General features: G+C 38.6%; 1 protein-coding gene across 1 annotated transcript in view; it reads left to right on the forward strand.

The window, feature by feature from the left end:
- Window positions 1-4,860: 4,860 nt before the first annotated feature.
- Window positions 4,861-27,948, forward strand: part of LOC101479752 (alpha-1,6-mannosylglycoprotein 6-beta-N-acetylglucosaminyltransferase B) — a 142,314-nt gene continuing 119,226 nt past the window's right edge. The window contains exons 1-2 of the mRNA XM_076885061.1: window positions 4,861-5,415; window positions 9,233-9,345. Coding sequence (XP_076741176.1) covers window positions 5,348-5,415; window positions 9,233-9,345 — 181 coding nt within the window. The 5' untranslated portion in view covers window positions 4,861-5,347. The remainder of the gene's footprint in view (window positions 5,416-9,232; window positions 9,346-27,948) is intronic.

The following is a 27,948-nucleotide window of genomic DNA, read 5'->3' on the forward strand; positions in this document are numbered from 1 at the left end:
TGTTCTGAAGAAGACCAGTAAACAAAATTTTACAGCTCTGCTATATCAGCCAGCATCTATTAAAGCATCTTATTGGATCCTTTGTTCAATTGTTGGTGGTGGTTTTAGATTTGAAATAGGTAATGTTTAGAAAAAATATGTTATCTACATCATATAGTCCCTTAAACAAGACAATATATTAAAATCCAGTCTGACTAAAATGTTAATCCCTCAACTCTGATGTGCTGAAATGATCTTTTTAGATTTTTTTTTTTTTTAAACATTTTTGTGTATGCTGTGTATAGTGACCGGTAACAAACACAGACAATGGGAGCTTGTGTCTGAGAGGTTTACAGTGTTATTCTCAAAGTCATTGCTCCCCCTTGCTAAGAGAGTTGGTTGAGGCAGAAATCTGATAACAACTTTGTGGGGAAGATGAAAGATGTTCGTGTGAAACAGCTGAAACAAATGCCCCTGTATGCTCTCCTCTCTTTGTCCCTGTCTGCTGATAGATGGAAAGTGTTCCCCTTCCAGTTTAGTCATCCCTCTCACAAGAAAATGTGTTAAGCATACCATATGTAACAAATGCTCTCTCTTCATCTTTATTTCATGCACTCTGTTCCTGTTTTTGAGTGTGTTTGTGTGTTAGGGTCCTCCAACTCCCTTTAAATGCTGCAAAGGTTATTATATATATATAAGTTATATTCAGCTTATGCTATGAAGCACTGTGCAGATTTCTATGCATTCTCACACATGTGTTTCCACTTTAATTACACACTTTTTTTTTTACATTATTTCTCATTTGTTACAATTTTTATTAAGTGACTTTTGCAGTGATTTAACTAGAGTACGCTGTGCTAATGCACTGGAGCAGACTAAGTATAGTTAAGGGTGTTTTTAAATCCCCAATGTCGTCAGTGAGCTGGGTCTATTTCATAAACCATAAACAAGAAAAAGGAAATGCAGAAAGAAAGTCCACAGTACCAAGACTGTGTAGGAAACATGGGATAATAAACTCACTAAACATCAGGACTTTCTTCTCTTTTCATTACTAATTGCCAGCTTCTTCTGCAGCTACTGTAGCTTTACATCTGCACCTGGTTTTATCTGTGTCAGGCGATGTTCTGTTTCAAGGTAAAAACTCATTAATACTAGTGATAAGTACTACTGGAGGGAGTTAAAGTGCAGCTATTAAATGTTTAATATTTTCTGTGTCATATATTTAAAACAATATGCTGATTTTCTTTTTCTTTTCTTTTTTACATGAACACTTTTTTGTAATTTTTCTTTATGACACCACCACAATTCAATGTGTATAATTAAGGCTTAACTGCAGTGCAGGCTTTAAGCTAACAAACTAACATCATTTTACATACAAGGGTTGTTTTTAATACATGAACGAAAATGCATTGCAGAATCCATGACCATCACCAAATACTGTTTCTTTCCTTGCGATGCTCTGTCAGGCCTTTACTGCAGCTACCTTCAGTTTCTGCTTCTTTGTTTGATCGTAGTAGAGATTCAAACACTTCACAGTTCATCCTGATACTTCTATTAGCAGTCAGATCATCAGTGACGGCCATATAAGTCCATCTCATAATGCTGCCTCTGATGCATTATGTTTCATATCATTAGGAGCTCCTTTCCTTCTCCATACTGTTTTCTTCCCAACATGCTGGTTGTAACTTGCTGTAAACACTCTATGCTTAAATTCATTGTAGACTTTGACAATGGCGTGCCTACCTCCTCCTGTTGTTGAATTGGATAGATGTTGTGAAGTTGTTTTTCTTAACCACAGGAATACTTCTGTTATTCATGACTTCTCCTGTGTTTCAGGTCTTTTGGTGTCAGTGAATCAATCAATACTCTGACCAGAATGTAAGAATGTATCAGATTTGTGTCACTTTCAAAAACTTATGGGTCTCACTGCATACACCTTTGGAAGGTGACGCTAATTTTAAACATTACATTTGAAATAATGAGGTAAGCGTACGTACAAGTAATCCCTGTGAGCCCAAGGTTCAGACTTTAGACTGCTCTAAACACCAGGTTTCTGACAAGTTTTATAACTCTTAAATCTGCGTTATGTAAAAAAAAATGGGTTTTTTTCGGACCATGAACAGCCAAAAGGCAGCATGTTTGTTTGTTCAGACCACTTCCCAGGGGACTCTTGTGAACAGGACCTATGTGAAGCTAGATGTTCAACCAACCTAATGCTAAGAGAAAGCTACTTTATAAAGAGAGATGTGGAGAAGTCAGACCCAAAAGGCTGTAAACATATCACTGAAATACTTTTCTGGTAGGGAAAACTGGACAGCATAAATTGTGACTGAAGCTTTAGTTAAGACCATGGGCATGATTATAATGTAGCCGAGCTGCTCTTTGTAATTCTTCTATCACTTGCTAGCTTTGTGTATAACAAATGATAGCCCAGGGAGATAATATACAGACACTTAGAATCAGCAGGATAACATTTTGCTACTTTAACTGTGGTATTTCCACAGAGCCGACGTTTTCATATGAAAAGGGAGTTAGGGTAATTCCCTCACATCACCTCACCTATTACCAGGGACATGAGTATTTAGACACTGTTTGATACAGCTTGGTACTGAAGAATTAAGTCTACTGTTATATCCCAGGGTGTGCAGGTATTCAGTGTAATATTTCCACTGCTGTAATCTTTGCTCCTGTAAAAGGTACTAGAGCTAGCAGTAGAACTAAATGACAGTAGCTGTGTCAAGGCTATGTACCAGAACATTTGGGGGTACTTTTTTTAACCATGCAAAGCTACCCTAGTAGAGTCCAAGAAAAAAAGAAGCTGAAAATTAGCTCCTCTTTAACCAAGTGGTGGAAAATATGAGGGTACTACTAAAAAATGCACTATTATAGCTGTGAAAGAGTCTGTGACATTTCTACTAATATAGAATTTGACCTAATACCTCTTTCATTCTTCCACTGAAACAATTCTGTTTACCGCTGCAGGGGGTAGAGTTTGCCATTTTAAATGCATCTATCTCACTGATGATGCGACATTTTCCGAATGATTCCTTAAAAGTGGGCCAGTGATAATGTCTACATTTGGTTTGTAAGAGTCTGAATTGAGGCGGTGTGCCATGCCTTTGGGTATTTTTCTGAGTCTCGCAGACTGCTTTTTAAACATCAGTGATTTCTACTGTAGTGTGTGCATGTGCATGATTGTGTGTGTGTCTGTATTATGCATTTGTGCAGAATAAAATTAATGTATCCACACCCACAGACACACAAACAAAAGGTGCAAGAATTCCATGTTTGCACAGTGGATTCCTGTTGATAGAGCAGCACTATTCCCACAACCCACAGAGAGGGACAGCCTATGTGGGTGGTGGGCTGTCAGTCAAATCCTTATGTACAAGCGCAAGTGATCCATGAAGGGAGTTTGAGATTTCACTGTCATCCTCAGACTGGTCCACTGCAGATCCCCCCCCACCGCACCCCACCTTCTGACTCTGTTTCTGCTCCACCGGCCACAAAGGCTGCATACTTTGTGCATGTGGCTAGAGCTGACTGCAAATCATTGAGGTGAACAAATAAGGTAGCCTCAAGATAGCTAGTGTCCCTCCCTATTTGTTGAAGCTAATTCTGCACAGTGCCATAAGGTGTGTGTTGAGTGGGTGTTACCCGCTTTACTACATTGGGGTGGAGGGTGTTGTTTTATTTGTTATTGTACTGAATCCCAGCACACCGTGTAAATGTGGTAATGGGTAATGTAAAGCATAACATTAGATTACTACCACCTGGTGCTACTGATGCTGCGTCTGCTCCTGCTGCAGTACCGCTACCTGCCGCTGGATGCCACCGATGCATCCTGAGCACATTCAGCGCTCTCCATGGTGCTGAAACAATTACCAGAGCAAATCCTCAAATGCGCAATCTAAAGCTTAATGTGCAAAAAGTGTGCTTAAAGAAATTTAACCCAGCCTACATTGTAATTATAACCCGCTGTAATCACGGGCATTAAATAATGTGTCAAAACAGCTGCCGTCGCTCATTTCACTCATGGGTAGAGAAATACTGATGACCCTTTCAAATCCACCTGTGGGACTGAGTCACAACAGGGGGCTTTGATTAGCTGCGTGGGGGAAAGGTGTGCAACAGTTAACTGTACATACTTTGCACAAACTGAAGGAAAAAGACAGTGAAGCACGGAGCGATGTTTCAGTGCTCCTCATGGGAGAGTTGTGGGATGGCGTCATGCAGAGGTGAGTGCGACGCGGAGGGTCTCGACCATCCAGACCTGTCCATCGCTCCAGTGTCGAGGGACCAGCATCAAGTCAGTCACCGGTAGCTACAATGATACAGGAAATAAAATGAATTACCTCACAAATAAAAGAAGTACGTGTGTTTGTTAAAGAGCTTTTCAATTTATATGCTCGACGGAAAATTGGCTAATGAGATTGTCAGAAAAAAAACTTCATCTGGGAGACAGCCCAAATTCTCCAGCGTGTATTTGTACAGCCAAATGAATAAGGAGCGAAAATTTCAGAGAAGGAAAAAATCACCTCACGTTTTTCCAAATCTAAAGGGAAATAAATAAATAAATGAATAAATTCTTATTTTCTTCTATATTTACTTACATTTATACTTCTAGTTAATAGTTTCTTTGTGTTTGTAGACCCTTTCAGAATATAATTAGGCAACATTAGTGTCTGTTTGTGAAGGACTGTGATTGTAAGTAATTTGCAATTTGGATGTTTGACATTCGCGCTTGGATTTTTCTTCTTTTAGTGTTTGTCCCCACTGTTAGAATCGGTTGCTCGTTGGCGGGGCTATTATTTTGAAAAGATTAGCCGGACGTTCAGCACTTCACCTGAGCCAGCTCGCCTCGTGAGAGCTGAACGGTAAGACCGGCTGGCTGGTTGGCCACACTCGCGCTGGGTGCGCTGCGAAGTTAAATCGACTACGAAGCTGTCTCTCCTCTTTTAAAACCAAGAGAGCGAGCGAATATACCGACCGACAAACAAACATCTTCCCTCACATGTTTTATCAAACGCCATTTTTTGTGCGTTTTTTTTCTTTTTTTTTTCTTTTTTGGTGAAGGACTCCAGAGCTTCGGCGCAACCCGCGGCGACTTCTCCTTCACCGTGCTCGCCTGGAGACGGAATATAACGCTTTAATGACATTTTCACTCCCGGATAAAGAAGCTCACTGAATGAAACTTTAGACTTTTTCTTCTGGATAGGTGAAGAAGCTCCGCTGTTTATTTTTCTATCTGTAGAAAAGGCGTGTTGTGCTGTGGACCGCTGTATGGGACGCACTTAAAAATGGTCGGTCACCTCAAGTTCCAGGTCGGGAGGTTAACAACGATGTCAGGACTCGCTGGTTTTGGAAAATGATTGCTGGCAGCACCGACGCTAAAATAATGGTCAGAAGATGTCTAGTAACGTTCAAACCGTTCAGGTGAGAACAAAGAGCTGACACAGTTTTCTTATAGCCTCCAGCATCGTGTGCATTCCCCCCTCGCTGCGTTTATGTTTAGCATGCAGTTTTATTTTTTGCTTGTTTTGTTTTTTGCTTTGTTTTTCTGACTGACTCAACTTCTGGCTGCACAGAGTTGCAAAGCCCTGAAAAATACAGTAATTCGGCAATGTGCACATGGAGGGCAGGGAAGGAGCGCATACATGTGTTGTCACTCATCAAAACACCCACACACCAGATGTTCCTCCTATCAATTCCACCTAAATCCATATGGATAAAGACTGTAAATGTTGATAGAGGGTCTGCACTATTTGCAAACCGTGCTCTAACTTGCTGTAGTTTCATATTGCGTGGATCGCTGATCTACACCTGTGTGGCTCTGTTGCATTGGACAGGATTCCTTACATATGAATAAAAGAGTTTATACTCAACTGAGTAGATCTGTCAGCCCTTCCTATTAAATTTTCTCTGATAGTGGCAGATTTTAAATCCTTAAGGTAATCCTTCCCCCTCCCTACAATTTGCCTTATACCCAGTTTCCATTGCTGAAAGTGTTACATGTATGTAGTAGGGTAAGGGAGCAAAGCTGTGCAATCTTTGAAAAAAAAAAAAAGGGGGTGGGGGTAGTAGGATGGGGGTGGGGTGATGGTTACATTCATGTTGCATGGAATTACTTCACCTGCCATCTACTCGGTAGATCAAGCATTAACTCAGAAACACATTCAGCTAAGCAGCTTTGTGATAAAGCCACACTAACCTCGACAGCACAGACAATGAGCGCTTGTTGCAGATTTGTGTAGTATCACATTTGAAATTATGCCAGATTCCATTATGTTTTTCCCTTAAAAAGCAGGTTGGTGAGATGAAGGTTCCCAGGGTCAATGCACAGATCCTCGAAAAAGCACAATAGTTGCAGTACATTAACCTTAAGTGATACCCCAAGGCTCAAGCCAAAAAAAAAGTGCCAAAATGATACATGTGGAAACATAACCTCCAGTGAATTTTTATATGGTTCTGTTTCTGTGTATTAACTCCACAGATTAAGAGTCATTATGAGAATTTAGGCTCATTTAGGTGCCAGGAAAAGTTTCCTGGAAAACACCACAAGTAACACCTATTCCCTACCATGCCTGGTAGAAATTCTCTCCCTTCAAAATCATCTACCTAGAGGCAAAATCTGATAAGTATATTTGTAAGGAAGCCAGTTAACTGATAGCACATCTCTCCCTCTGATCCAATTATAAGGAGCAGAACATTCACTTTAAGCCTGTTAATTAAAGCCTCGTCAGGCAGGACCGGGGCATAATCCTCTCATATCACCCACCTAACGCCACTTCGCAAAAACGGCTAAACGATAAGAGAGGAAACGTTTGCCCTAGGACAGCATTAGACCAGCCTCTGCACTCCCGCGTGAGCTGAAAATCTCTTTTTCTCTTTCCATTAGCCTGTTTCTTACAAACATCGCTGCCTTTGCCTCATCCTCTGCACACTCACACACACAAAATATTCCTGCATCTGGGATAAATTATAAAGAAAAGATAAAGTGGATTAAAAAAAACAAACAACCTTTGTGTTTAGCTATAAAAAAAAAATTGTCTCTGAGTAACCCCTTTATCTTTTCCAAACTGTCACTGCCCCACCTGCCCCCCCCCCTTATCGCAATATTACAAAGCACTGACAAAAACAATGATTTCCAAATAACAGGCCATCTTCAGTAAAGGCCTGTACCAGATCGGGTTGACTTTTCTGCTTTCCTCACTGGTTTTCTGAGCAGATGCTTGTAGAGTAAGTGCATAATCCATGCAGGTGTAAGTATCTTCGGATCACGGCTTCACAGCGATGTCAAATAATCTCTTGATCACAATGACTGTATGGGTTTAAAGTCACATCGCATATTGAAGTGTTGCAGTTTGTTCCTCTGACAGTGATCAAGCTGTTCTAATACATTCCATAATATGCATGGAACAGATGGGGTGGGGTGGGGGGGTTAGTATTTCTTAATATTGCAGTTTCCTGGGAGAGACAAACAGCTAAATGATAAAGCAGAACAAATGAGAGCGTGCAGCAATGGTTAGATACTGAGACTTTGAAATAGCAACTGTGATTATGTTCTGTAAATCAATAAAGAAATTCTACACACCTGATTGCATTTTCTGTGACTCAGGACAGGACACACTGGCTCTATCTTGAAGTCAGAGTCGCTCCAGTGGCTTGCCAAACCGCCAAGCTGTACACTTAACAAATTATTCGACATCATCTCTATCCCTTTTGATTAGATCAGCTAAGCAAATGTTCTTTTAAGTGGTCGTTCCTCCTCAGTGTTGATAGTAATTTGTTTCCTCAATATTAAGAGGTTTAATTCAGAAACTGGTGTGACAGGAGCTGCTTACCATTTCTGGAAGTGCTGTCAGATTTTATAGTGGGCCAGGCATTCATGTAAACAACTCATGCCTGGCTCTGGAGGAAAAGCAAATATAAATTATTCATATATTTGTTTTCTTCTACCACTTTAAGTTCTGTCCAAAAATTTTATTTGTGTGAATTGCCATAGTGATATTACAAAATCATGCATTTTAAGATGGGTATAATTTGTATGGTTAAAGAATTTACCCCCCAAAATATACATGATTTAGAAATATGGCTTAAGTTGCTGAATTAACTGCTGTTTATTTTATTTTTGTTTATTGTCACTTAACCCAGTTTTTAGGGGGGGGTCCCCATTTGTGGAGGTTATCAGTGGAGCAACATTTTAAAAGTAGGGCTCGACTTGTTAGGCACAGAGGCTGACTGTTATTTTGTCCAGTGAATCAAAATCACTGACGGCCTTTCCTCGCTTCTTCCCCCAAAGACTCAGCATAATGAGATAACCTCTGATCCATATACACTGAAGAGAGTAACTTAACTAGGACAAGAATTATACAGACACCAAAGACCTGATTTTTAAACTCTTTTAAGCCAGCGATTGCATTCTCTCATGGTCGTCTAACCAGGCAGAACCGACACAGATCCTCACTTTCTTTTCCCCTCTGTTTTATGGTGACATTTTAAACATCTGATATTTGCCACAAAACAACGTTTTATGACAGAGGGCTGGCTGATGCCACTTTTTGTTTCAAAGACTTTAGTTAGCATTACACTTTCTTACCCGTTTTTAGCAACGTAATGCTTTTGGCTCCATTCTTCCTTCTTGATGCCTTTTTGCCCTCTCTCCCTGTGCACACCTTTCACATTGCATTAATAATCACTTGCTTTTTTTTTGCTTTTTTTTTTGCCCGCACTTAGCAACACATTATTTTGGCAGTTGTTCTTGATGTGTGCCAAGCAGTAATGTCACAACACTAGTTTGTTTCAAGTGCCCTTTGGCTTCGAGAGTCTTCTCTTCTATGTGCGATCACTGCTCCGTTTGTGCTCTGCCTTCTGGAACTTCTTCCTTTTTTTTTTGACTCTGTTCATGTCTCTTCTCCACATTTTCTCCCATCCTCTCATCTTTCTATTTTCCTCCTTTTTTTTGCTGTCAATCATTTTATTCAACTAAAACGTGTCTTCTGTAATTGTTGGCATTTTCATCTGTGTACAATCCTACTTTTTCTTTTCATGCTTTACACCTTTCATCATTTTTCCATTGTGTGGCTTAAAAATCTCCCTCTCTTATTTCTCTTTCTATTATTATATTATAATTATTATATTATATTCCAACTACTTTCCCACAATATCAATTTACCTGCCCATCTTGATAAATATGCTTTTCCTGTCTTAACTCCCCTTTTATCCTTTCCCCTCTCCTCCCACTGTGTTGCAGGATATTCGTGGTGGGAATAGGCTTCTTCAGCCTGTGTTTTCTAATGACCTCTCTGGGGGGGCAGTTCTCAGCAAAGAGACTGGGGGACTCCCCCTTTACCATCCGCACAGAAGGTAATGACATGTTTTGTGTGTGACAATGAGAGCCCGCTTGCAAGTATATGTGTGTAAAAGCTCTTCCTCTGAATTAAAATGTTTCATGTTTTAAAATTGGTATACTGCATAGAAATCATGAGGAGAAATTCAAATACCACTGCACAACCAGTGAAATTGTGAAACATTACACCAGTGTGACCTTTAGTGGGAAAGCTGCTGCTTTTTTACTTTAAAGACTCAGAATTCATCGAAAGCTGCAGTGGTTGGATTAAGATCTTTATTTCAAAAAACAGAAGAAGAACCTTGGTGTCTCCACACCTTTGCACACAACAGTACACTTGAAATGAATCTTAATCCCATTAAAACACATATAATATGTACAGTGGCAGAAACAATAGAATAGAATTCGCATCATTTTAATGTCTCCATGGGACATTTTGCTTTACAGGTTATATGCCAATACAGTATGTACATGGATCCATGTTTGCACACATGCATATGGTAAAACCCAACACTGGATCTAAATGCACACAAACTGTAAGGGAGAGGATTGAAAAACAAGAGCAGGACAAATGACTCTCTGAATCTGTTAAATCTGGAACTATATGTGTAAAGACTGCTGAGTGTCTGAAAGACTGGTTTGTGCAGTTGACAGGACCATCATTTCTACTTTACTGTTTGTTTATATTAAGAATATCAAACCAGCAAAATATAGAAAATTAACTTGAAAAATAATAAAACATCTTCATCAATGCATGCCTGTATTAAAACTTCTTCATATAAACTGGATATTTTTACCCCTCTGAGGGCCGACCACACCACCCTGTCATCTGTTCCAAGTTCCTGGACACCAGAGCAGCAGCTATTACCCCACACAACACCTCACCTCTACTCTCATCCCATCCTCAGCATGTCTTTCTGCCTACTTCATAAATGCCGCAGTGTTGCCTTTCATCTTTCTCTCCACTGGATGTTTTTCATGTTACTGAGCTGGTTTGTAGAGCTAAGGACTCCACCTGTCTCCTGGACACTATGCCAAAAACCTTGGCCAAGATATCAACAAGTCTTTAGAAATTAGACTGGTACCCTCAGCTCTCAAATAGCTGCTGTTTGCTCCATTGTTAAAAAACCTTACTTGAACCCTGATAACCAAAGTCAAACCTTCCGTTCATGAGTAAAATCCTGGAAAGAGAAGCTGCTTCCCAACGCCACAAACTCTTTGAACCCTTGGATTCTGACACACAGCACTAAGACTGCTCTCGTCAAGATTACAAATCACATCCTCTTTGCTGCAGACCCACATCAGCATCCCCATTCTCCTGGACTTTTCAGCAGCTTTTGGCAGTCTCTTATTCTATCCTCCTTGACTCTGTCCAACTATGTTCACCTCACAGATGTAGCGCTCTCCTGATTTCAGGATATCTTGCTGACAGGAGAGATCATGTCACCTGGATGTTCCTTGTCTAGTACAGTCAGGCAATGTCTCCCAAGAATCTGTGCTGTGACCTCTTCTTTTCATCATTTACCGCCACCATCCACTATTTTGAGCTGAGGTTCCACTACTATGCTGATGATACACAGTTAAATCTCAGCATTAAACACTCCAGTCAGCACCTTCCTCTGATCCTTATCAGGTTCTGGGAAACATCAAAATCTGAATGTCAACCAACTTTGTCAAGTTGAACAACAATAAAATCGAACTGTCGGTTGTTGTTTCTAAGCCATCGTCCTGAAAGTGGCTGATCATGGCCTTAATGTGAATATATTCTTCATTTCACCATCTCCAGATGTTTGCAACCTGGATGTTGTTCTGGACTCCACTCTCTAATTCTCATCACATATCAAATCTGTCTCTAAATCCACCTTCGACCATCTGAAAAACATCTCCAGACTTTGGCCTTGACTCCCAGACACAGCAGCTGAAACCCTCATTTATGCCATGTCCATGCTCCACAAAATCTATTGGACCTTCTGTTCCCCTAAACCCCATCTCAGACTCTGTGTTCACATGTTAAAGTCCTTCTCTCCATTCCCTCACACCAGGCTGTGGTCCTTTGGGACAGAGCCTCCAGCACTGTTGCTCCCACTCTCTGCAACATGTTCCTCCCTGAGTTCTGCAACACACTCAAAAAGCATTTGAAATGTCACCTACTCACTAAAGCCTTTGGCTGTTGACTCTTTAAAAAAAATGGTCTAAAGCAGCAGTCCCCAACCTTTTTTGCGCCACGGACTGGTTTATGCCCGACAATATTTTCACAGACCGGCCTTTAAGGTGTCGCGGATAAATACAACAAAATAAAACTAGTACCGGTACCGAAAAAAAGAAGATTTATTCATAACACACGTGAAAAGACCCAGGAAAACAGAGTTAACGATAAAAACGATAACAAAATAACGCTGAAAACCGATAAAAACCCTGAAAACCATCCATTTCACACCTGAGCCTCAACTCTCGCGGCCCGGTACCAAACGACTCACGGACCGGTACCGGTCCGAGGCCCGGGGGTTGGGGACCGCTGGTCTAAAGTAACCTTGGATTTCTTGAAATGCGCTATATAAATCTAAGCTATTATCATTATTACTGTTACGAGTTAAATCCTTAAATTTGACTCCACACATCACTTTGGCTGCTTCACTTACACTGCGTAGACACCAAGCTGTTGTCCAGCAAAGCCAAAACTCAACAATGAAATGTCTTAAATAAGCCTGCCAGCAATATCACATGAACAGGAGCGTAGGTTGACCACCACTGGTAAGGCAGAAAAAGAGAGAGTGCCATTGCAATCTCCTGCTGTCCAAGGTGTGAAGATAGAAAGTCAGAGTTCATTTTCTGGAGGCCAGCTACTTCCCACTACTGCTAGAGTTAAAATAAGAAACGCTGTGTCCTGAGGACATTTCCACATGTGTGTAGCATGTGTGTATGCTGTGCAGTAGTCAAAGCTTGCCATGTGTCAGTTTGCGTGGGTGTGAGAGCAAGTTAAAGACGAAGCAAGAGTGTTCCTGTAAGTGTGAATCACTCAGGTGTTGGTGTGTGTGAGTGTGCAGTCTGTCAGAGAGAAAGATGAAGCAGTGAAAATGGAAACAGAAAATAGTGAGTTTAAATGAATGCAGAGAAACTGAAGCGTATTAAAGCTCAGGAGCACAGTGTGTGAGAGAGATAATGGGACAGAGGGAAAGGGGTCATTTGGGATTACTTTGCTTGTGATAAATTGAGATTACTTTGTTTGTGTGATAAATTGGGATTAATGCGTTTGTGTCAGTGTTTCTTAGCAAAATGTACTTGATTACTCAACCGCTCATGCACTGCAGCCTGCAAAGACATTTGGACCAAGCTCATTAAAAACTTGGTGTCCAGCTGCACTTACCCATAGCAGTTAACATTGTCTGTGTTTGATGGCATGGTTAAATGTATTTGTTTGTACCCACTGTGTACTTTAAATGTCTTTTTGTTTATCTATGCACAAAAAATGTCCCTATCTCTGTTATCCACTTTGCCCGGCAACATTTGTTTGTGTGTATGCCTTACTGTTTCACCTCCACTTCTGCCTTTTTGTGTGTCTCTGTGGTCTGCTGCCTCACACTGTTTTTGCTGATTTTCCGCTTTCTGTGTATTTGTGTGTGTTTGTGATGAGCCGGCAGGAAATTGGCTGTTAAATGGGGCGACAGTAGCAGTGTGGGACAAAATTGAAACCAGAGAGACTGAGAGCCCAATCCATCTGCTCTCTGTGAAATCAACCCCCTTAAAACAACTGGCCCTTTCATTAAGCCTCTACTCACCACCTGCAGAGCAGTAGACACATGCACACACACACACACACACACACACACACACACACACACACACACACACACACACACAGAGTTGCACTCTTCTGCCAGTTCGTACTTGTGACAACCTGCAATGTGACCAAATGAAAAATTATCTTCTTTTGCGGTTGAGGAACACCAAAGCAATTGCTTACAAAGCTTCGACATCTTTAAGAGTTCTGAGCAAATGTCTGTCCTCCTCCAGAACATCTTATGTACGTAAATGCGCGTTCCAACTTCTTATCTGGTGCGCGTCTTTTATTTTGACAGCGAATGCGCACCTGCGGACCACTTATGTGCAGCCCTGCTTATAAGGCTTGGTGTAGACTTCTGCAGGGAATCTTTGTAAAGGCTACAAAGATACCTGTAGAGCCTGATAGCGTTGCCTGGGTTCATGGTTGTGCTGGTGCATTTGGTGTTAATTATTGTGTATTTGTCCCTCAAACTTTGCCACTTCTTTGTGCTTTTCCTCACATCCATTCCGGTTTTGGCAATCTTCCTCCAGGAATTTGCTCCTTATATTGATGCTATGATTATTATTCCTTATTCCACACTGAGACAATGATTGTCATTCTCTCAATGACAAATTCCAAAACTGTGACAACAAAGTAGCTGCAATGTGCAGGAGGAATCGGCAGTACTAAGCACTCCCATCACAATAGCTGCGTCGACCTGTACTTACATTTCTAGGGAGACTCATGTCAGATTATGGAGTAGGGTTTCAAAGAAATTTGTGGTAACGACGCAGCTATGGCACAGATCTCCCAACTGAAGCACAAATCCCCAGTAAACTGTCAACAGATGATTGAGTTGTCATCTAAAAGGACATCTCTCCATAGAAAATTTATTTAGCTGTAGAAAATGAATGCTAGTCCTGTGAGATCACAGAACAGGATATTCGTAGGCCAAATGCTTCTATGCTTCTTGTTTTTTCCTCCATATTACAGTTTTTTACAGACGCTAGGACACATTTCTCAATACTTAGGTCGCGTTTGCAAAACTCCTCACACAGTGAGCATAACAGAAGTCTATGTGGGCTAAACTGAGGACCAGTTATCATTGTTTTGGCACAAAATGCATTCAATGACTACATCTCTCAAATTTCATGAATTATCTTCTCACTCAGACACAACAACTGCCAAAAATCTTTGTACGGACAGGACATTTTGCATGTGCTTACATACTGTTTTCAAAACTGTTAAACTTATGGCCAAAACAATAACACAATGCAAAACTTGAAAAGACAGCAAAATTCAACAACAATATTTTATTGAAACATATTTTAAATCTAAAAACGCAGTTTAACCAGCCACAGCTGATTCTCATTGTAGATGAACATCTACACAGGTGTTACTCCTTCAATTTTTCAACTCCTTCAATTCTGGCATGCCAGAAGATTCTTTCCTAGGTGTATTGCCCTAGATGACATAAGATGTGATGTGGATGAGAACATGTGGCCAAATGGAGAAGACCGAGTAGATTAGCATTACTATTGTATGTGTATCAGTGGATGGTGTGTATACAAATTCTTGTATTTTGGGATTACTTAGTGCAAAAAAATAAAAAAATACATAAACAAATATTAACGAATTCTGCATGATGTCTGATTCATTCCAGTAACATATATTGAAATTATAAACAGAGATGTGTCCTTGTTTTACACAAGAAAACACTGTGTAATGCTACATGTTGTTAGTGTTTTTTAGGTCATTGTTTTGTGGGTGACAAAGTGTGTTTGTCGGCTGTCAACCTTTGTGTTCTGGAAGAATGAGGTTATTTGAGACCTGAATGAAGTGTTTTGGTAGTTGTAGTGCATTTTGAATGTGAAATGAACTGCTTTGCCAAGCTGACGGTCAGTTAGGAGGATTGTGTGAAGAGTTTTGCAAAAGTGACCTAAGTATTGAGAAATGTGTCCTAGCGTCTGTAAAAAACTGTAATGTTAAAGTGGCCACTGCACACAGTTAAGGAGGAGAATCATTTTTGGAATAGAAAAGTAAAAATTTTACGATTAGCATAATATTGCTTTTAAAAGCTTTGAATTGAGCATTCCAAAACCGAAGGTTCATTTTGTGAAGCAAATGCTATCATTCGCTTAAGTGCTATTTTGTAGAGCTATAATCAGCAGCAGTAGCCCATAGAAACATAATTAGCTTTGTTTTTTATTTAGATGCTTTTCTATTTTTACTTTAGTACTTGATAATAATAAAGCAATTTTACAGTTTGACAATAATACAGCTGAGATACAAGTTATAGGTTTAAAATTTCAGAGAGAAAAAAGAGAAACTGGCCACAAAATGAAGTGTGTTTTAGTTGTCTTTATAATTTTTCCTCAATCGATGGGCTCAATTCTCTCAGCAGAAAAGTCACTCTCACCACTCTTTATGAACAAAACAGTTAGGGCGTTTTTCATAACACAGACTCACCTGTGCAAAAGGCACTCAAACAATCAAAAACCTTTTTTCACATTTGTCAAAACATGAATAGTCAGTCAGTCACTTCAACTCTGCGATAAATGAAAAGAAACCTTTCACCACCCTTAAAAGACTGAACCATCAAAATGTTTCGTTTTTTAAAAATCCAAAAGAGTTCTTTAAAAAATGTGGGTTTCAGAAGCAAAATGAAATGTAAAGGAATTTTTAAAAAATCTTTAAAGCGGTTCATTTGTGAACGTCTTAATGACCTCTTCTGTCCTGTGCCAGGAATAGTTATTGGAGAAGAAAAGGTTTTGGTGATGACCCTTATCCCTGTACTAAGTTTAAATAAAGTTGTACCTTATTATGTTTTTAAATGCACAAATGCAAAATACTTAATCTAATCTCTTAAATAATTATAACAACAATGGCAATAATAATAGTAATAATAATAAAAAAAAAATTTAATTATTTTATAAATGTTTTTTTTTTTTTATAAATTAATCTTCAACATAAGTTTCTTTATTCACAAGTCACAAAGACAGTGGTGGCAGATTATTTAAAATGATATTTTGTTGACATGGCAACAGGACACAGATGGTTGCTGGATGGTTGCTGAGTTGCCTACTAACTATCACATGTAGCGTTACTTCCATTATGTTAGCTTTAAGTGTTTATATAACATTAGCAATTGCAAACATTTCAGCCTTTGGAACGCAGCTGATTTGAAAACGGTGCTGCACGTCCTGTTTTGCTGTGGTGGTGTCTTTATAATTTTTTCCAGTATATGGTATACTGGTACACAGAAGGAACAGGGTCAACAGAGGCTGGTTACAGGTGTTGTTACCAGGAAAAACAGTATGTTAAAAGCAAAAGATTTAGAGAATAGTTAGTCTGTCTCAATACTGTTGATCAATGCCAGGTGTCTCAAATAAAATTGTAACAGGTATTTCAGGATAACAGAGCAAAGTCCTTCCAGAAGTCTTACTGCAGATACAATAGCCATCCTCTTCTACATGTAGGTTGTTGTTTTTCCTGGCATGTTTAGCTTCTGCTTGTAGGTGACTGTGGCTTCTGTCAGTACTGGAAAAATTGCAATCTTGGTTGATAGGGTATCTATGGTAATAAATGAAAATGAGTACCGCTTTGTTTCAGAATTTTTTTTGGTATTGTAAGTATCAGTTGTGCAGACATTCCTATGTCAAACACACACATACACATGTCTGAAAATAATTACTTTACTTCATCAAGGGCAAGAGGTTTGTTTCTTTCAAAGGTCATGATGGGAACAGCATCATACGCAGGTGACAGTGTGTGCTAAAAAAGACTAGAATGTGGAAAAAACTAATGTCCTTCAGAGCTCACAGCAATTGTTAAGTCGTTTCTTTTGCCTCAGTATTCATATATTCCACTTTAACTGTCATTGTGTATAAGCCTCTTTTCTTTCAGTGTTTGGGATGTCTGAGTCAGGTGCTGTCATCTCATTTTAATAGTCAACCATGATGTGATGACTGCATTCCATCAGAAGTATACACGGGGCTTTTCTTTATATAAATCAAATTTATAGGATTTCATATCACACTGTGGCATAGTCATTTTTATAGAGATTTCAGTTTGCTGTTTATACACAATAACAGACAAATTTGTGTAAGGCTTTGTCACCTTAGTGGGAGCTACGCTGATAGTTATTGTTTGGGTATTAGCTGCATTTCGTTGCCACCTCTAGCTTCTGTGGATTATCGGCTTCCACTGGATGTTCAGACTACAGGGTTTTCGCTCAAATCCCCATTTCTCCTCATCAAGAGCTGCGAGCCGGATATGGAGAGGTAGGGGGCTCAATAGTGAAAATGCGGAGGATGAGGGAGGTGTCAGAAGAATAGATACTGCACGTGCTTGACTCTCTGATATGGCAAAAGAATTAGATCTTTCAAGGTTACATTGCTCACCAAAGAGAACGAGAAGGAAAAACAGGGTGAAAAGGGTACGTAAACACATGCTTGGTTGCAATCACTAGACACGGGGAACATTTAGCTTTATCATAGTCCCTCCCTGTGGAGTTTGTTCATACATTACATTACAAAAATGACCCATGACAGTCTCTTTACCCTGAGTATGTTTTTGGATACAATGTTTCCACACTGTTTAGATGAGACCCTAATGGAACAGATAATATAACGGTAGATTTTCTGCCTTGGTTTTACATTTTGTGGCTTTACCATCTGCCTGTTTGAAACTGTTATCATTCAAATACCAGAAATTATAGGCTGTATGGAATAGAACAGTTATTGACGAGAGCAGAAGGCTCTGTTTGGAAATGATGCTGTGCTTAGACCCAAGCAGCGGCCGAGACTAATGGTTGCTTGAATCGCATTAAATTGAGTTTTGTGATGTTCGTCTCAAAGTTTCCATGCCATCAGCTATAAGGACTCATGCTAGTGTGACACATGCTCAGAAAATATTTTTATTTGTGCCCTACAAGAATTGCAGTGTCAAATTTACACTAAAAGCAACTGCAACGTGCATGCATATACACTTTGATGATTATGAAGTGTATTATTTAATGTATACATATATTTCAGTAAATCAGCATGCAGTATAGTAGGTACCAGTCAAGCATATCACCCCCCCTCGTGTAATTTTTTTTCCCACACTGGATGTTCATTTCCATCATACGCTCCCTGCAGTTATGTTTCCTTCTCATCGCTTCATGTCGAACAAATCTGGCATGACAATTTTTCGCATGTCGCTGGTGCTAGGTGCAGCGGAGGAGTCACTTGGGGAGTACACTTTGTCAGTGCACACATAGCCTGTGGTGTTTGAACGGACTGTGGAAGTGTGTGGGTTTAGGGTTTGTGAATCTGTCTCGGTAACACCATCCATGTAGGTACAAAGTTCTAAAAAAATAAAATGATCTGGAAGTGATTAAATGTTTAAGGTAATAATAATAATAATGATGATGATAATATAATATATTTAAAAATATGTTGATTGTAATAGCACTTTAAAATAATGTTATACTTTTAAGCATTAGTAAGTGCTTAATTTGTCATTTATATATCATTCGTCCTCCTTAGTTTGTCATTTGTCATACAGATACATTTATTCATCTGTTACTGTTACACCATGTACTGCTATCACTGCTACTACATCACTGCTAGTAATAATAATCATAATCACAGTCATAATGATATATTTGTATTTATAAATGGTATACTAAGAAGGAGTAATGTTATATAAATGATGAATTAGGCACTGTTACTAATTATTAATAATGCTTAATAGTGTGACATTATTGTAAAGCGCTACCCTAAAGTCCAAAAATAGACAACTTTCCCTTTACCATTGCCTTTGTCCATTAAATTCAAACTCATCATTTATTTATATCAAATACATACAAATACATAAATTATACCTTAAAAACTAATTAATGACAGCCATTGGAGATTTTGGTGTACTTCAGCATTGAACTGATTTTTTTAACCATCATCTATAAAAGCTAAGAAAAGTTGTTTATTCCTTAAGTCTGTGCCACAGAGGCTGGAAGTGCAAAATTGTTTTTCCCAATATTTATGGGAAACATGCCAAGATATTAATGTAAAGTAATAGTCAAATACATCTTTTCAGTTTGACCTTTAAGTACAATATGTTGGTAATTGGGCAGCGCTATTTAGAATCTAAATACCATCTGCATTCATAACTGTCCTTACCAACTTTGTTTCCCCTTTCTACAAACTTCAGGTCATTCACAGTGGTAGTTCTTTTTTAGCCCATTCCTAACACCAATACATATTAATGGAAAACCTTATCCAATTTCCAAGTAAAGAGGGCCATTGTTCTGATCTAAGTGCTATTACCCTGCTATAAATGAGAAATTTCTCCAAAGCACATTATATTATGGTTATGTCCCAGGGAAGGTTACTCTGCAGCAATATGCTGCTTCAATTACCCAGGATGCATCAAGCTTTGTCTACAGGCCGCTAGCTCATCATTTCCTCTGCCATAAGCTGGTTATTTTCCCCAGGTCCTGATAGTGTCATACTCAAGTGTGCTCATGCTTTCTTTCCGCAGATACGCAGCGATGGTGCAAAGCAACAGGCCCTGTCGCCTGACAGTTTGGGAAAGCTACTGATTGTATTATGTCTGTGTTGACAAAAAGGCAGCTGTGTTTGTCTGGCGTCTTTACTGGTCTTGGCTGATAAAGCTATGAAAGCATACCAAGCATGACTTGAGATTACTCTTACCTCAAGCCACCTATTTTTTCCATTTCACTTTTCTCACCTCATCTCATATTTTGCCGTCAGACGTGACTATATTAAGCATCCAGTCTGAGACTGAATAATAGCCAGATGTCACTTTTTTTGTTTCTTCAGCTCACTTCTGTATGTTCCTTTGCCTGCTTTTTCAATAATGGTAGTAAATTAAAATTGACATCTTTCTTTGCAGAGCTTCTCAAAATCTGCTAGAAAAAAATGTGAATGCATAGCCAGTCAGAACACAAGCCCTGCAACATTTACATCATGTACAGTACCCCCAGCCTCCTCTGTTGTCGTTGTACATGTTGAAATCAATTTCCCTGATATGCTGGAAACAGTAATATATGGGCAACGGCAGATGCCAGTAATAGAATGAACAAATCATTACTATTCTAGACTCGTGCATTCAGTGGCAAATAAAGTTAAGGCTTTAATGTTGGGAAAGACTGAGATTTTTCATTCTTGCTGTTTGTAGACAAATTAAAACATGCAGTAGTACTGCCAAGATCATCAAGTGATAACATTCAAGTTGTCACTTGAAACACTGTGTTAAATGGGAAATGAGAAGTTTTAAGAATAATTTTTACCATAACATCAGACAGCATAAAATGCAACATGTCTCAGATATAAACCCAAATAAGAACTTTAATAAACTCCCTAAATATTGTCCTTTCTACAAAGTTATGCCCATACATCCAGTTGTTCCTCCAGAGTTTGCTCTAAAATGGGTTTACATGCCATACTACAATTGTATTTACAAAAATACAGAAAAACAAAAATGTCCTGGTGAAATTAGATGGAAAGCAAAACTAAACTACTGTGGGAAATGCATGCATAAGCGGCCATAAATAAATGATGTTGCCAACTCTGATTTTAGAATTGTGGCACAGTAAATCACGTATACTGTACTGTAGCTAAAGTGCCTTGTTGGATACATTGCTTATGTGGCATTTCAACGCCTATGAGGGCACTGGTGCTATTTCAGGAATAGCTGGAAGGAGGAAGTGACACATCTCTTAGGGGTTAGCAAAGATGCAGTATAGATAGGCAGATGAGGAGAAAGCAAAAGATGAAAGAGGTAGGTCTAATAACGGTTAACTCTGCTTGTTTGTTTTACTGTGTGCCATATGCCTGTTTGATTTGCATCATTTGCTGCATTCACAGTGCAGCTTTGTTTCATCTTTGGCTCTCTGTCCTTTTCTTTCTAGAACTCCTGTTGTGTTTTTAGTTATTTGTGCTGGCACATAGTTTGCCGCATGTATTGTCAGTGTAAGAATACAGCATTCATTTTTTAAATTTGACAAACTCAGCATACACAGTATGTATACTGTGGTTTGTTTATGTTCATGTAGTTTCATTGCTTGTTTCTTAAACCACTTTCACTGACCCATGAAGCATTCAACATTCATCAGCCTCTTTATTAGTTACACCCTTCTAGTACTGGGTTCAGCCACCATTTGTTTTCAGAACGACCTTAATTCTTTGTTGCATACGGTAGATTCATAAAGGTGCTTAAAGACTTGCTGCACATTTATCATTGCTACTCATTCATGTTGTGAGGTTCCCATTCCACCTGATGCTTTACCTAATTATTGGATTAAATGGCATCCGGTGTGCTCTTCTGCAGCTATAACAAGTCTCCTTTCATGTTTGACATGTTGTACATTGAAAGATGCTCTTCTGCTGGATGTTAAGAGTGCTTTCCCTTTCAGTTATGGTTGTTTTCCTATCAGCTCTGAACATTCTCCTCTGACTTCCAGAATCAACAAAGCATTTTGCCCAGAGAACTGCCACTCACTGGATATTTTCTCTTTTTTGATTATTCTCTGCAAACCCTAAAAATGGTTGTGCTGAAAAATCCTAGTAGATCAACTCAAATACTCCGAGCAGCACAAACAACAATGCCACACTCAACATCACTTTTATTACTTTTCTTTCCCACAATGTTCGGTTTTGACTTGGTTTGGGTGGGTCATCTTGATCATGTCTACATGCCTAATTGCACTGATATGTTGCCACATAACTCACTGTTCACTTGGTCAACTGTTTATTATTACATGAATAAACAGTTGACCAAGTCTAACTTACATATTGTAGTTTTATCGTTGTTGTTAAAAAGCACAATAGACAAACCATCACTAAATGTAAATGAATAAATTATGTTTCCAGTGCATGTGCGTACTAATTCACTCCATATTACTTTGTATGAGATGTATTTAATAAATTTGTTGTGTATTTATTTTTGCTCCTGTATGTACTTTATTCATTTAATCCTATAATATAAAGCCAGGAGAGAAAAGTGAATAGGCACTCTGAATTTCATAACAGACCAAACAGGTCAAACTCACCTTATGTGTGTGTTTGTGCGCCTGTATGGCTGTGCCAGTGTGTGCAGGCACTGTCTGCTGCAGTGAGACAGATTAACTGTGTCTGAGCTGAGCTGTAAAGCTGTGCTAAAATAAATGGAGAATCATTGGTGAAAGACCAAACGAGGAGGCAAGAAGATGCTTTTATATATAAATATATGCCTGAAAGCTAAAATAAGATGCATTTATACTAAAGAGAAAAACGCATAAATCCTGACTGACTCATCATACAGTCATTTAAAATTGCAGACAAGCTTTCTGCATTTCTCTTTTCTTCTGTGTATAATCATGTGACAGCAATAATGACCCCAGCAGGGTTGATATTAGATGCTGCATACACATCTGTCAGGACTGTGTCACATAATGTCACCAAGCTGCTGACGTTTGCTGCCAGTCTTGTCATGCACACAGACTCAGAAAAAGATCCCTGATTTATGTTTCATCAACATCAGTGTTCTTCAGGTTAACTTTTTTGTGCAGAGGTGTATCTGTTTCTTTTCAGGCCAGCAGAAAGACGTTTGTTTAGATGTTTAATTCTTCTCTTTTAAGGTTTGCACTCAAGTTGTGCCTTATTACTGTATTTTTTTTAAAGATAAGTAACTGAACTTACCCAGTTTTCTGGCTGCATGAAAAGTTATTTGCAAGGAAAACCCTTAGAACAAAATGTTATGTATTATCAGGCATAACGTGGAATATTTGAATTTTAGTACTTTTTTTAGAGGCTAACATGTGCCCCTGATTATGATGCAGGTTTTTTTAAATACAGTATGAATAAAGTTAAACATTTCAGTTATTGTTTGCCATTCACTTAATGGTAACACACAACACTTCAGTGTTTTACCTAAACATGCATGCTTTCTGCTGACAGCTTCTGTTTAGAAGCTTATTGAGCTGATCTGATGGCGCATGTGTTATACTGCCAAGCCTTGGGCTCTTTCTCTCTCCGGAAAAGTTTAAATGGCATTACCTGTCAGCTCGAATGATAGGCCCCATCCGTTTCTCAGTAAATAAAAGATGTGTCAGAGCACAACAGTAAAAGCAATTTCTAAAAGGTTTTCCCAAATCTCTCATTCATGTAACATTCACTAGATTTGTCTGCTGAGAAATGCATCACGTTTGAATGAGAACAGCTTGAACAAGTGCATCCATTTTTTTCTGTCAGAAATGCTCACCTTACAATCGACGCGGCTGCGTACAGCTGCTTTCCTGGGATTTACAAGTGAAAGCACATGTTTAAGCTTCATTTCAAGCGCAAGTAGAATCGCAGTCACAGAGGCAAAGAATGAATCAAAGGCTACATATAGAGTTTTCACTTATGATGAAACTCACCTATTGTTTGTGTACCGTGGAGCGCATTTCAGCAATTCCAGCATTGACAGAGAGATATAGCATTTTGTCCGTTGTAACTTTTCTTTGATATGTTATCCGGACATAAAAACACCATGTATGAATCACTAGTTAAACCTGATAAAAGCTGCTTAACGAGTTGTTTTTTTCTTTTCCACAAGATAAGGGTAATAAAAGCTTTCTTTGTCACAGGTGCTACTTCACAACAGCCTTCTTTATTTACCTATTCCAGATTGCTGATTCTTATTCCAATAGATGAGACAAAATACCATACTAATTTATGTCATGAGGCCAATAAATTTAAAATACAGTGTATTAATTATGAAAATAGTAAAAAAGCATGTTTGCCATCTACAGCACAGTTTAAACCTGTCTGCAGGAACAAACCTTGACTATGTATTTCATTGTTGGGTTGATTTTTGGGACAGGACATACAATATCTTTGACATTGTGGTGTTTCCCACACATTTCTATTTAGTATTCTTTGAGTGCCATATCTGTGCCGTATAATCTTCTGTTAATGTAGCTGCCCTGCCAAAAAGTTATGGAAAGAACTGGCACACCTACTCCTTGGAGAGTGTACATAGATATAAACAGACTATCCAGACAGTTATTAGCTCACAAGGCATACAAATTAGAAGTTTTAAGTGGAACGTCCTGTGCAGAATTGCCCACTGCAAATGCATGGATGATTACACGGGGAGAAAATTTGGCTCTTGATCTCTTCTTTTGCAGCATGGAAGATGCTGTCCTCTTTAAACAGAACGATGTTATTTTTACCCCTGTTGTACAGTGTGTATAGATTATGTCTAATTGTGCAATGAATTGGATATGTATGGGAGCATGCATGTGGGTATCTTTGTCCAAACTGAAATCTTTTTATTTGCCTTGGAAGATCAGGTTGAATTAATCCATTCTGAATGATCACTCTCATTTATTTAAGTGTTTGTGCCCATAACGAGGCTATGAGTTTACTAAGATTGAAATGTGTGCGAGCATCTGGTGGGTTGGAAATCTGGGAATACGCACATTTTTTATGATTTTCAATTTCAACATATATAAAGGACATAGCATATCTATAAGCACCAACTCAGTGCCCTCTTTCTCTGGCTCACACACAGCAAACTATACCCACAAGCTCAGCTGAGCTCAGACAATTTAACAAATCAATGCAGAAAATTGCCTCCAGCCCCACAGCACAGCTTTGTGCAAATAAAATCCATGTTACATTCAGATCTAGAATAAATGTTCACAGCAATTACATGTTTTTTGCATTTACATTTAAATGCACCCAGATGTAGAGCAGTTAGTTCATCTTTCTCTTTAATCCCTTGGGCTTGTTTTGCCACTGTAAAGTATTGATCCATTTAAGTGTAACCAACCCCTTGTTCATGTTGTCTGTAGTTTTTTCCCACTTTAATTTATACATGACTCCCTCTAACTACCTTGTTCATACAGAAGAAAGGTTCCTGTTACATTGTAATTACTGTTGTGTAGTATTCGCACAAAGTACATTTTTCTGCTGTCTTGTTAGATGATTTTAATATTAAAGTGAGATGTCCAGCTATCATGGGATTCCTCATGCCCATGTATTTTGTGTTTCTTCTGATTAATAAAGAAATAAATGCTCGCAAAAAGTGCCACGGCCTGTACTGGAGCGAAATGTCCACTGTCTACAACTGAGCAGATCAATACATAGTATCCTTTGGACCAATCAGTGTCACTGCTGTCAGTGACAAGACATTATCAGAGATAAAGCAGTACTGTGTGTAAACACATTGTCATTTGTTGGACACAGCCTGGGTGTGAAAAGAATAAGTAGTCTCTTTTTGACACTAATACATTGACAGTAGTTTTTCTTTAAGCACTTTCTTAAGTGCTAAAGGTTTATAGTTTTTCTAGTTTCACAAAGCAGTGTCTTTAAAATAAAATAAGCAAAGTTGTTATATTGTCGTTATATATATATATATATTGTTTTATGTAAATCATGCTAAAATTGACTTAAATTTGCCTGCATTCTTTTAAAAAACAAAACAAAACAAAACAGAGAGAACAGTTCAATTCAGTTTGATTTATACAGTCCCAACAGTCACCTAAGGATTCTTGTTATTTTAAGGTAACTTTGTCTGTCTCTGTCTGGTTCCAGCTTTTTCAAAATTGGGGTAGTACATTTCAAAAGGCTTAATTTGACTAATTTAAAAGCCACCAGTGTCAAAAATAAAGAAAACATGAAATGGTCTTGATCTAACTTTGTCTTTTTGTGCTTTTTGTCACAGTTCAAGTTAAAATTTATTTTATTGGCATTACAAGACATCAGTGTTGTTCCATCAGAGAAAGCAACAGAAGCAGTATGTGTCCATCGAAGTCTAAAACCTGATCAGGATCTCTTTTTGTTGCAAACAGTTCTCTGTCATAAAGCTTCTTCCTGTTTGCATCTAGCATTTAAAATACTGCCATGTTGTGGCTATAGTTAGTTATTGTCTCTGGATGCAGTATTAACTCTGCTTGACTCCAATTCCATTAAAGTCTATAAGCCAGTGTTCTCACATTTCTGTGTCCCGTTACCATAAACTGGAGATTGTTCAGCTCTCCAGCAGCTCGTGTTTGCACATTACGGATGAAGCTCTGGTCTTTAATGAGAAATTAATCGGATTCCAGCATGCTAGACAAGTTGTCACTTGCCCTTTAGAAACATGTATGTATAAATAATCATATTAAATATACCATACACAAATAATTTGTTTGTGACCTTCATATTTAAACACAAAAAACACAACAAGCATTGTCTAGTCACTGTCATCAATATTTCAGGAGAACGTCATTCCAGCACAGTAGTAGTAATAAATCATAAGTTAGCCATGCTAGTGTGATTTTAATGTGTTTTTTACAGGCATGGTGTTGTGATCCATATTTTGTGCCTTTACGTGGATGTGAATATAGTGTGCATGTCTTTCTACAATGGGGCAACTCGTCTCACTCAGTCCTCTAAGTGGCCAGTAATGTTTGTCAGAACAACACAAACTGACAAACATTTTGAGTCTCCCTAAAGTGCAAGTCGTCTTTGTATCACTATCTGAAGAGTACAATACAGTGTTTTAAGTAAATGAAAGGTAATGCAATTAAGGGGAGACGACAGAGCCACAGCTGCAAACAGAAGCTCACTGAAGCTGACAGGACTGTCAGATTAAGCTGTAAGAGAGCCCAATCAGAGCCTGAGCTTTAGTATACACATGTGTTGATTTGTGAGTATTTGGGTGCTTGAGAGACAGAGACAGAGCATGCAGATGCAACAGCATACTACCGATTACACAACACTGTCAACACCGAACAGAGATAAGGCTTGTCTTAGTCGACTTGAACACACACCTATTAGCGCCTCTGTCAGTTGGCCTAGTTTCTTCCATTCATTGGGCACTGTGGTTTTTTTTAATATGGTTTTTAGTCTCTTCTGTTTCCTAACTACACTCACTAAGTTTGTGGTTCATTCTACCATTTAGAGATATCATTTCAATTTTGATTTTAATTCAGTTTATCAAATTGTACATCTGATTCAATAAACTATTCTTTTGTGATTTTGTGTACACCTTAGAAGGACTCAACACATTGTTTGGACTATATAGCTAAGCTGCCATATAATTTTTACAAGAAAATACTATAGCACATACAGGAACAAATGGCATTTCAGGAAACTTAACACATTGTATTATATATATACAATGTTTGTCAGAATGAGGTGGAAAAAGATTTGAGTTCTGTCAGTGATGCATAAAATTGTAATAAAAGTCTTTAATTATTTAATGCAGCTTTTGAGAGTAACAAGCTGCTGTTAGACATGTTTCCTGAAAATTTAAACAGTGCCCTTTGTTTTCTGATTTGAACGTCTTGAGGAAAAAAAGTGTAGTGTTTTAATATTCCGTCCGTGATCAAGTTTACACTTGCAAAAAGCAAATCCAGCAAAAAACGTGCTTTTCAATGCAGAAAAGCTATGTGTTACTTACAAGATATAAGCCAGCAAAAAAGATTTATTTATTTTAAGGTTTATTATCTACTGTGTGATCTTTATCAGGATGGTGACTGGAGAGTTGGGGCTGGTTTTTAAGGCCAACTGAATTTTTTTTTTGTCTTGTTAAGCGTTGTTTTCCCAAGGTCTTTGCCATCTGAATGTATATTGCATGTATCATTCCATCAGAGAAGCAGACTTTTGATTCAATAACAAGCCTTCTCCTCTTTAGTCCTTAGGATGCATCTTCCATGTTTCCAAAATGAATTTCAGATTTCTATTTGTCTAACCAAAGTACCTTTTTAAATGAGCTTTGGCCCAGATAAGGGCAAAAATGCTTCACTTGTACTCCTTCTTTGCACGATAGGGACTTAACCTGCATTTGTGGACACAGTGAACTGTGTTCATAGATAATGACTTCTGGAAGTGTTCCTGAA

The sequence above is a fragment of the Maylandia zebra genome, linkage group LG6 (genome assembly GCF_041146795.1).
Source record: "Maylandia zebra isolate NMK-2024a linkage group LG6, Mzebra_GT3a, whole genome shotgun sequence".
Lineage (NCBI taxonomy): Eukaryota > Metazoa > Chordata > Actinopteri > Cichliformes > Cichlidae > Maylandia > Maylandia zebra.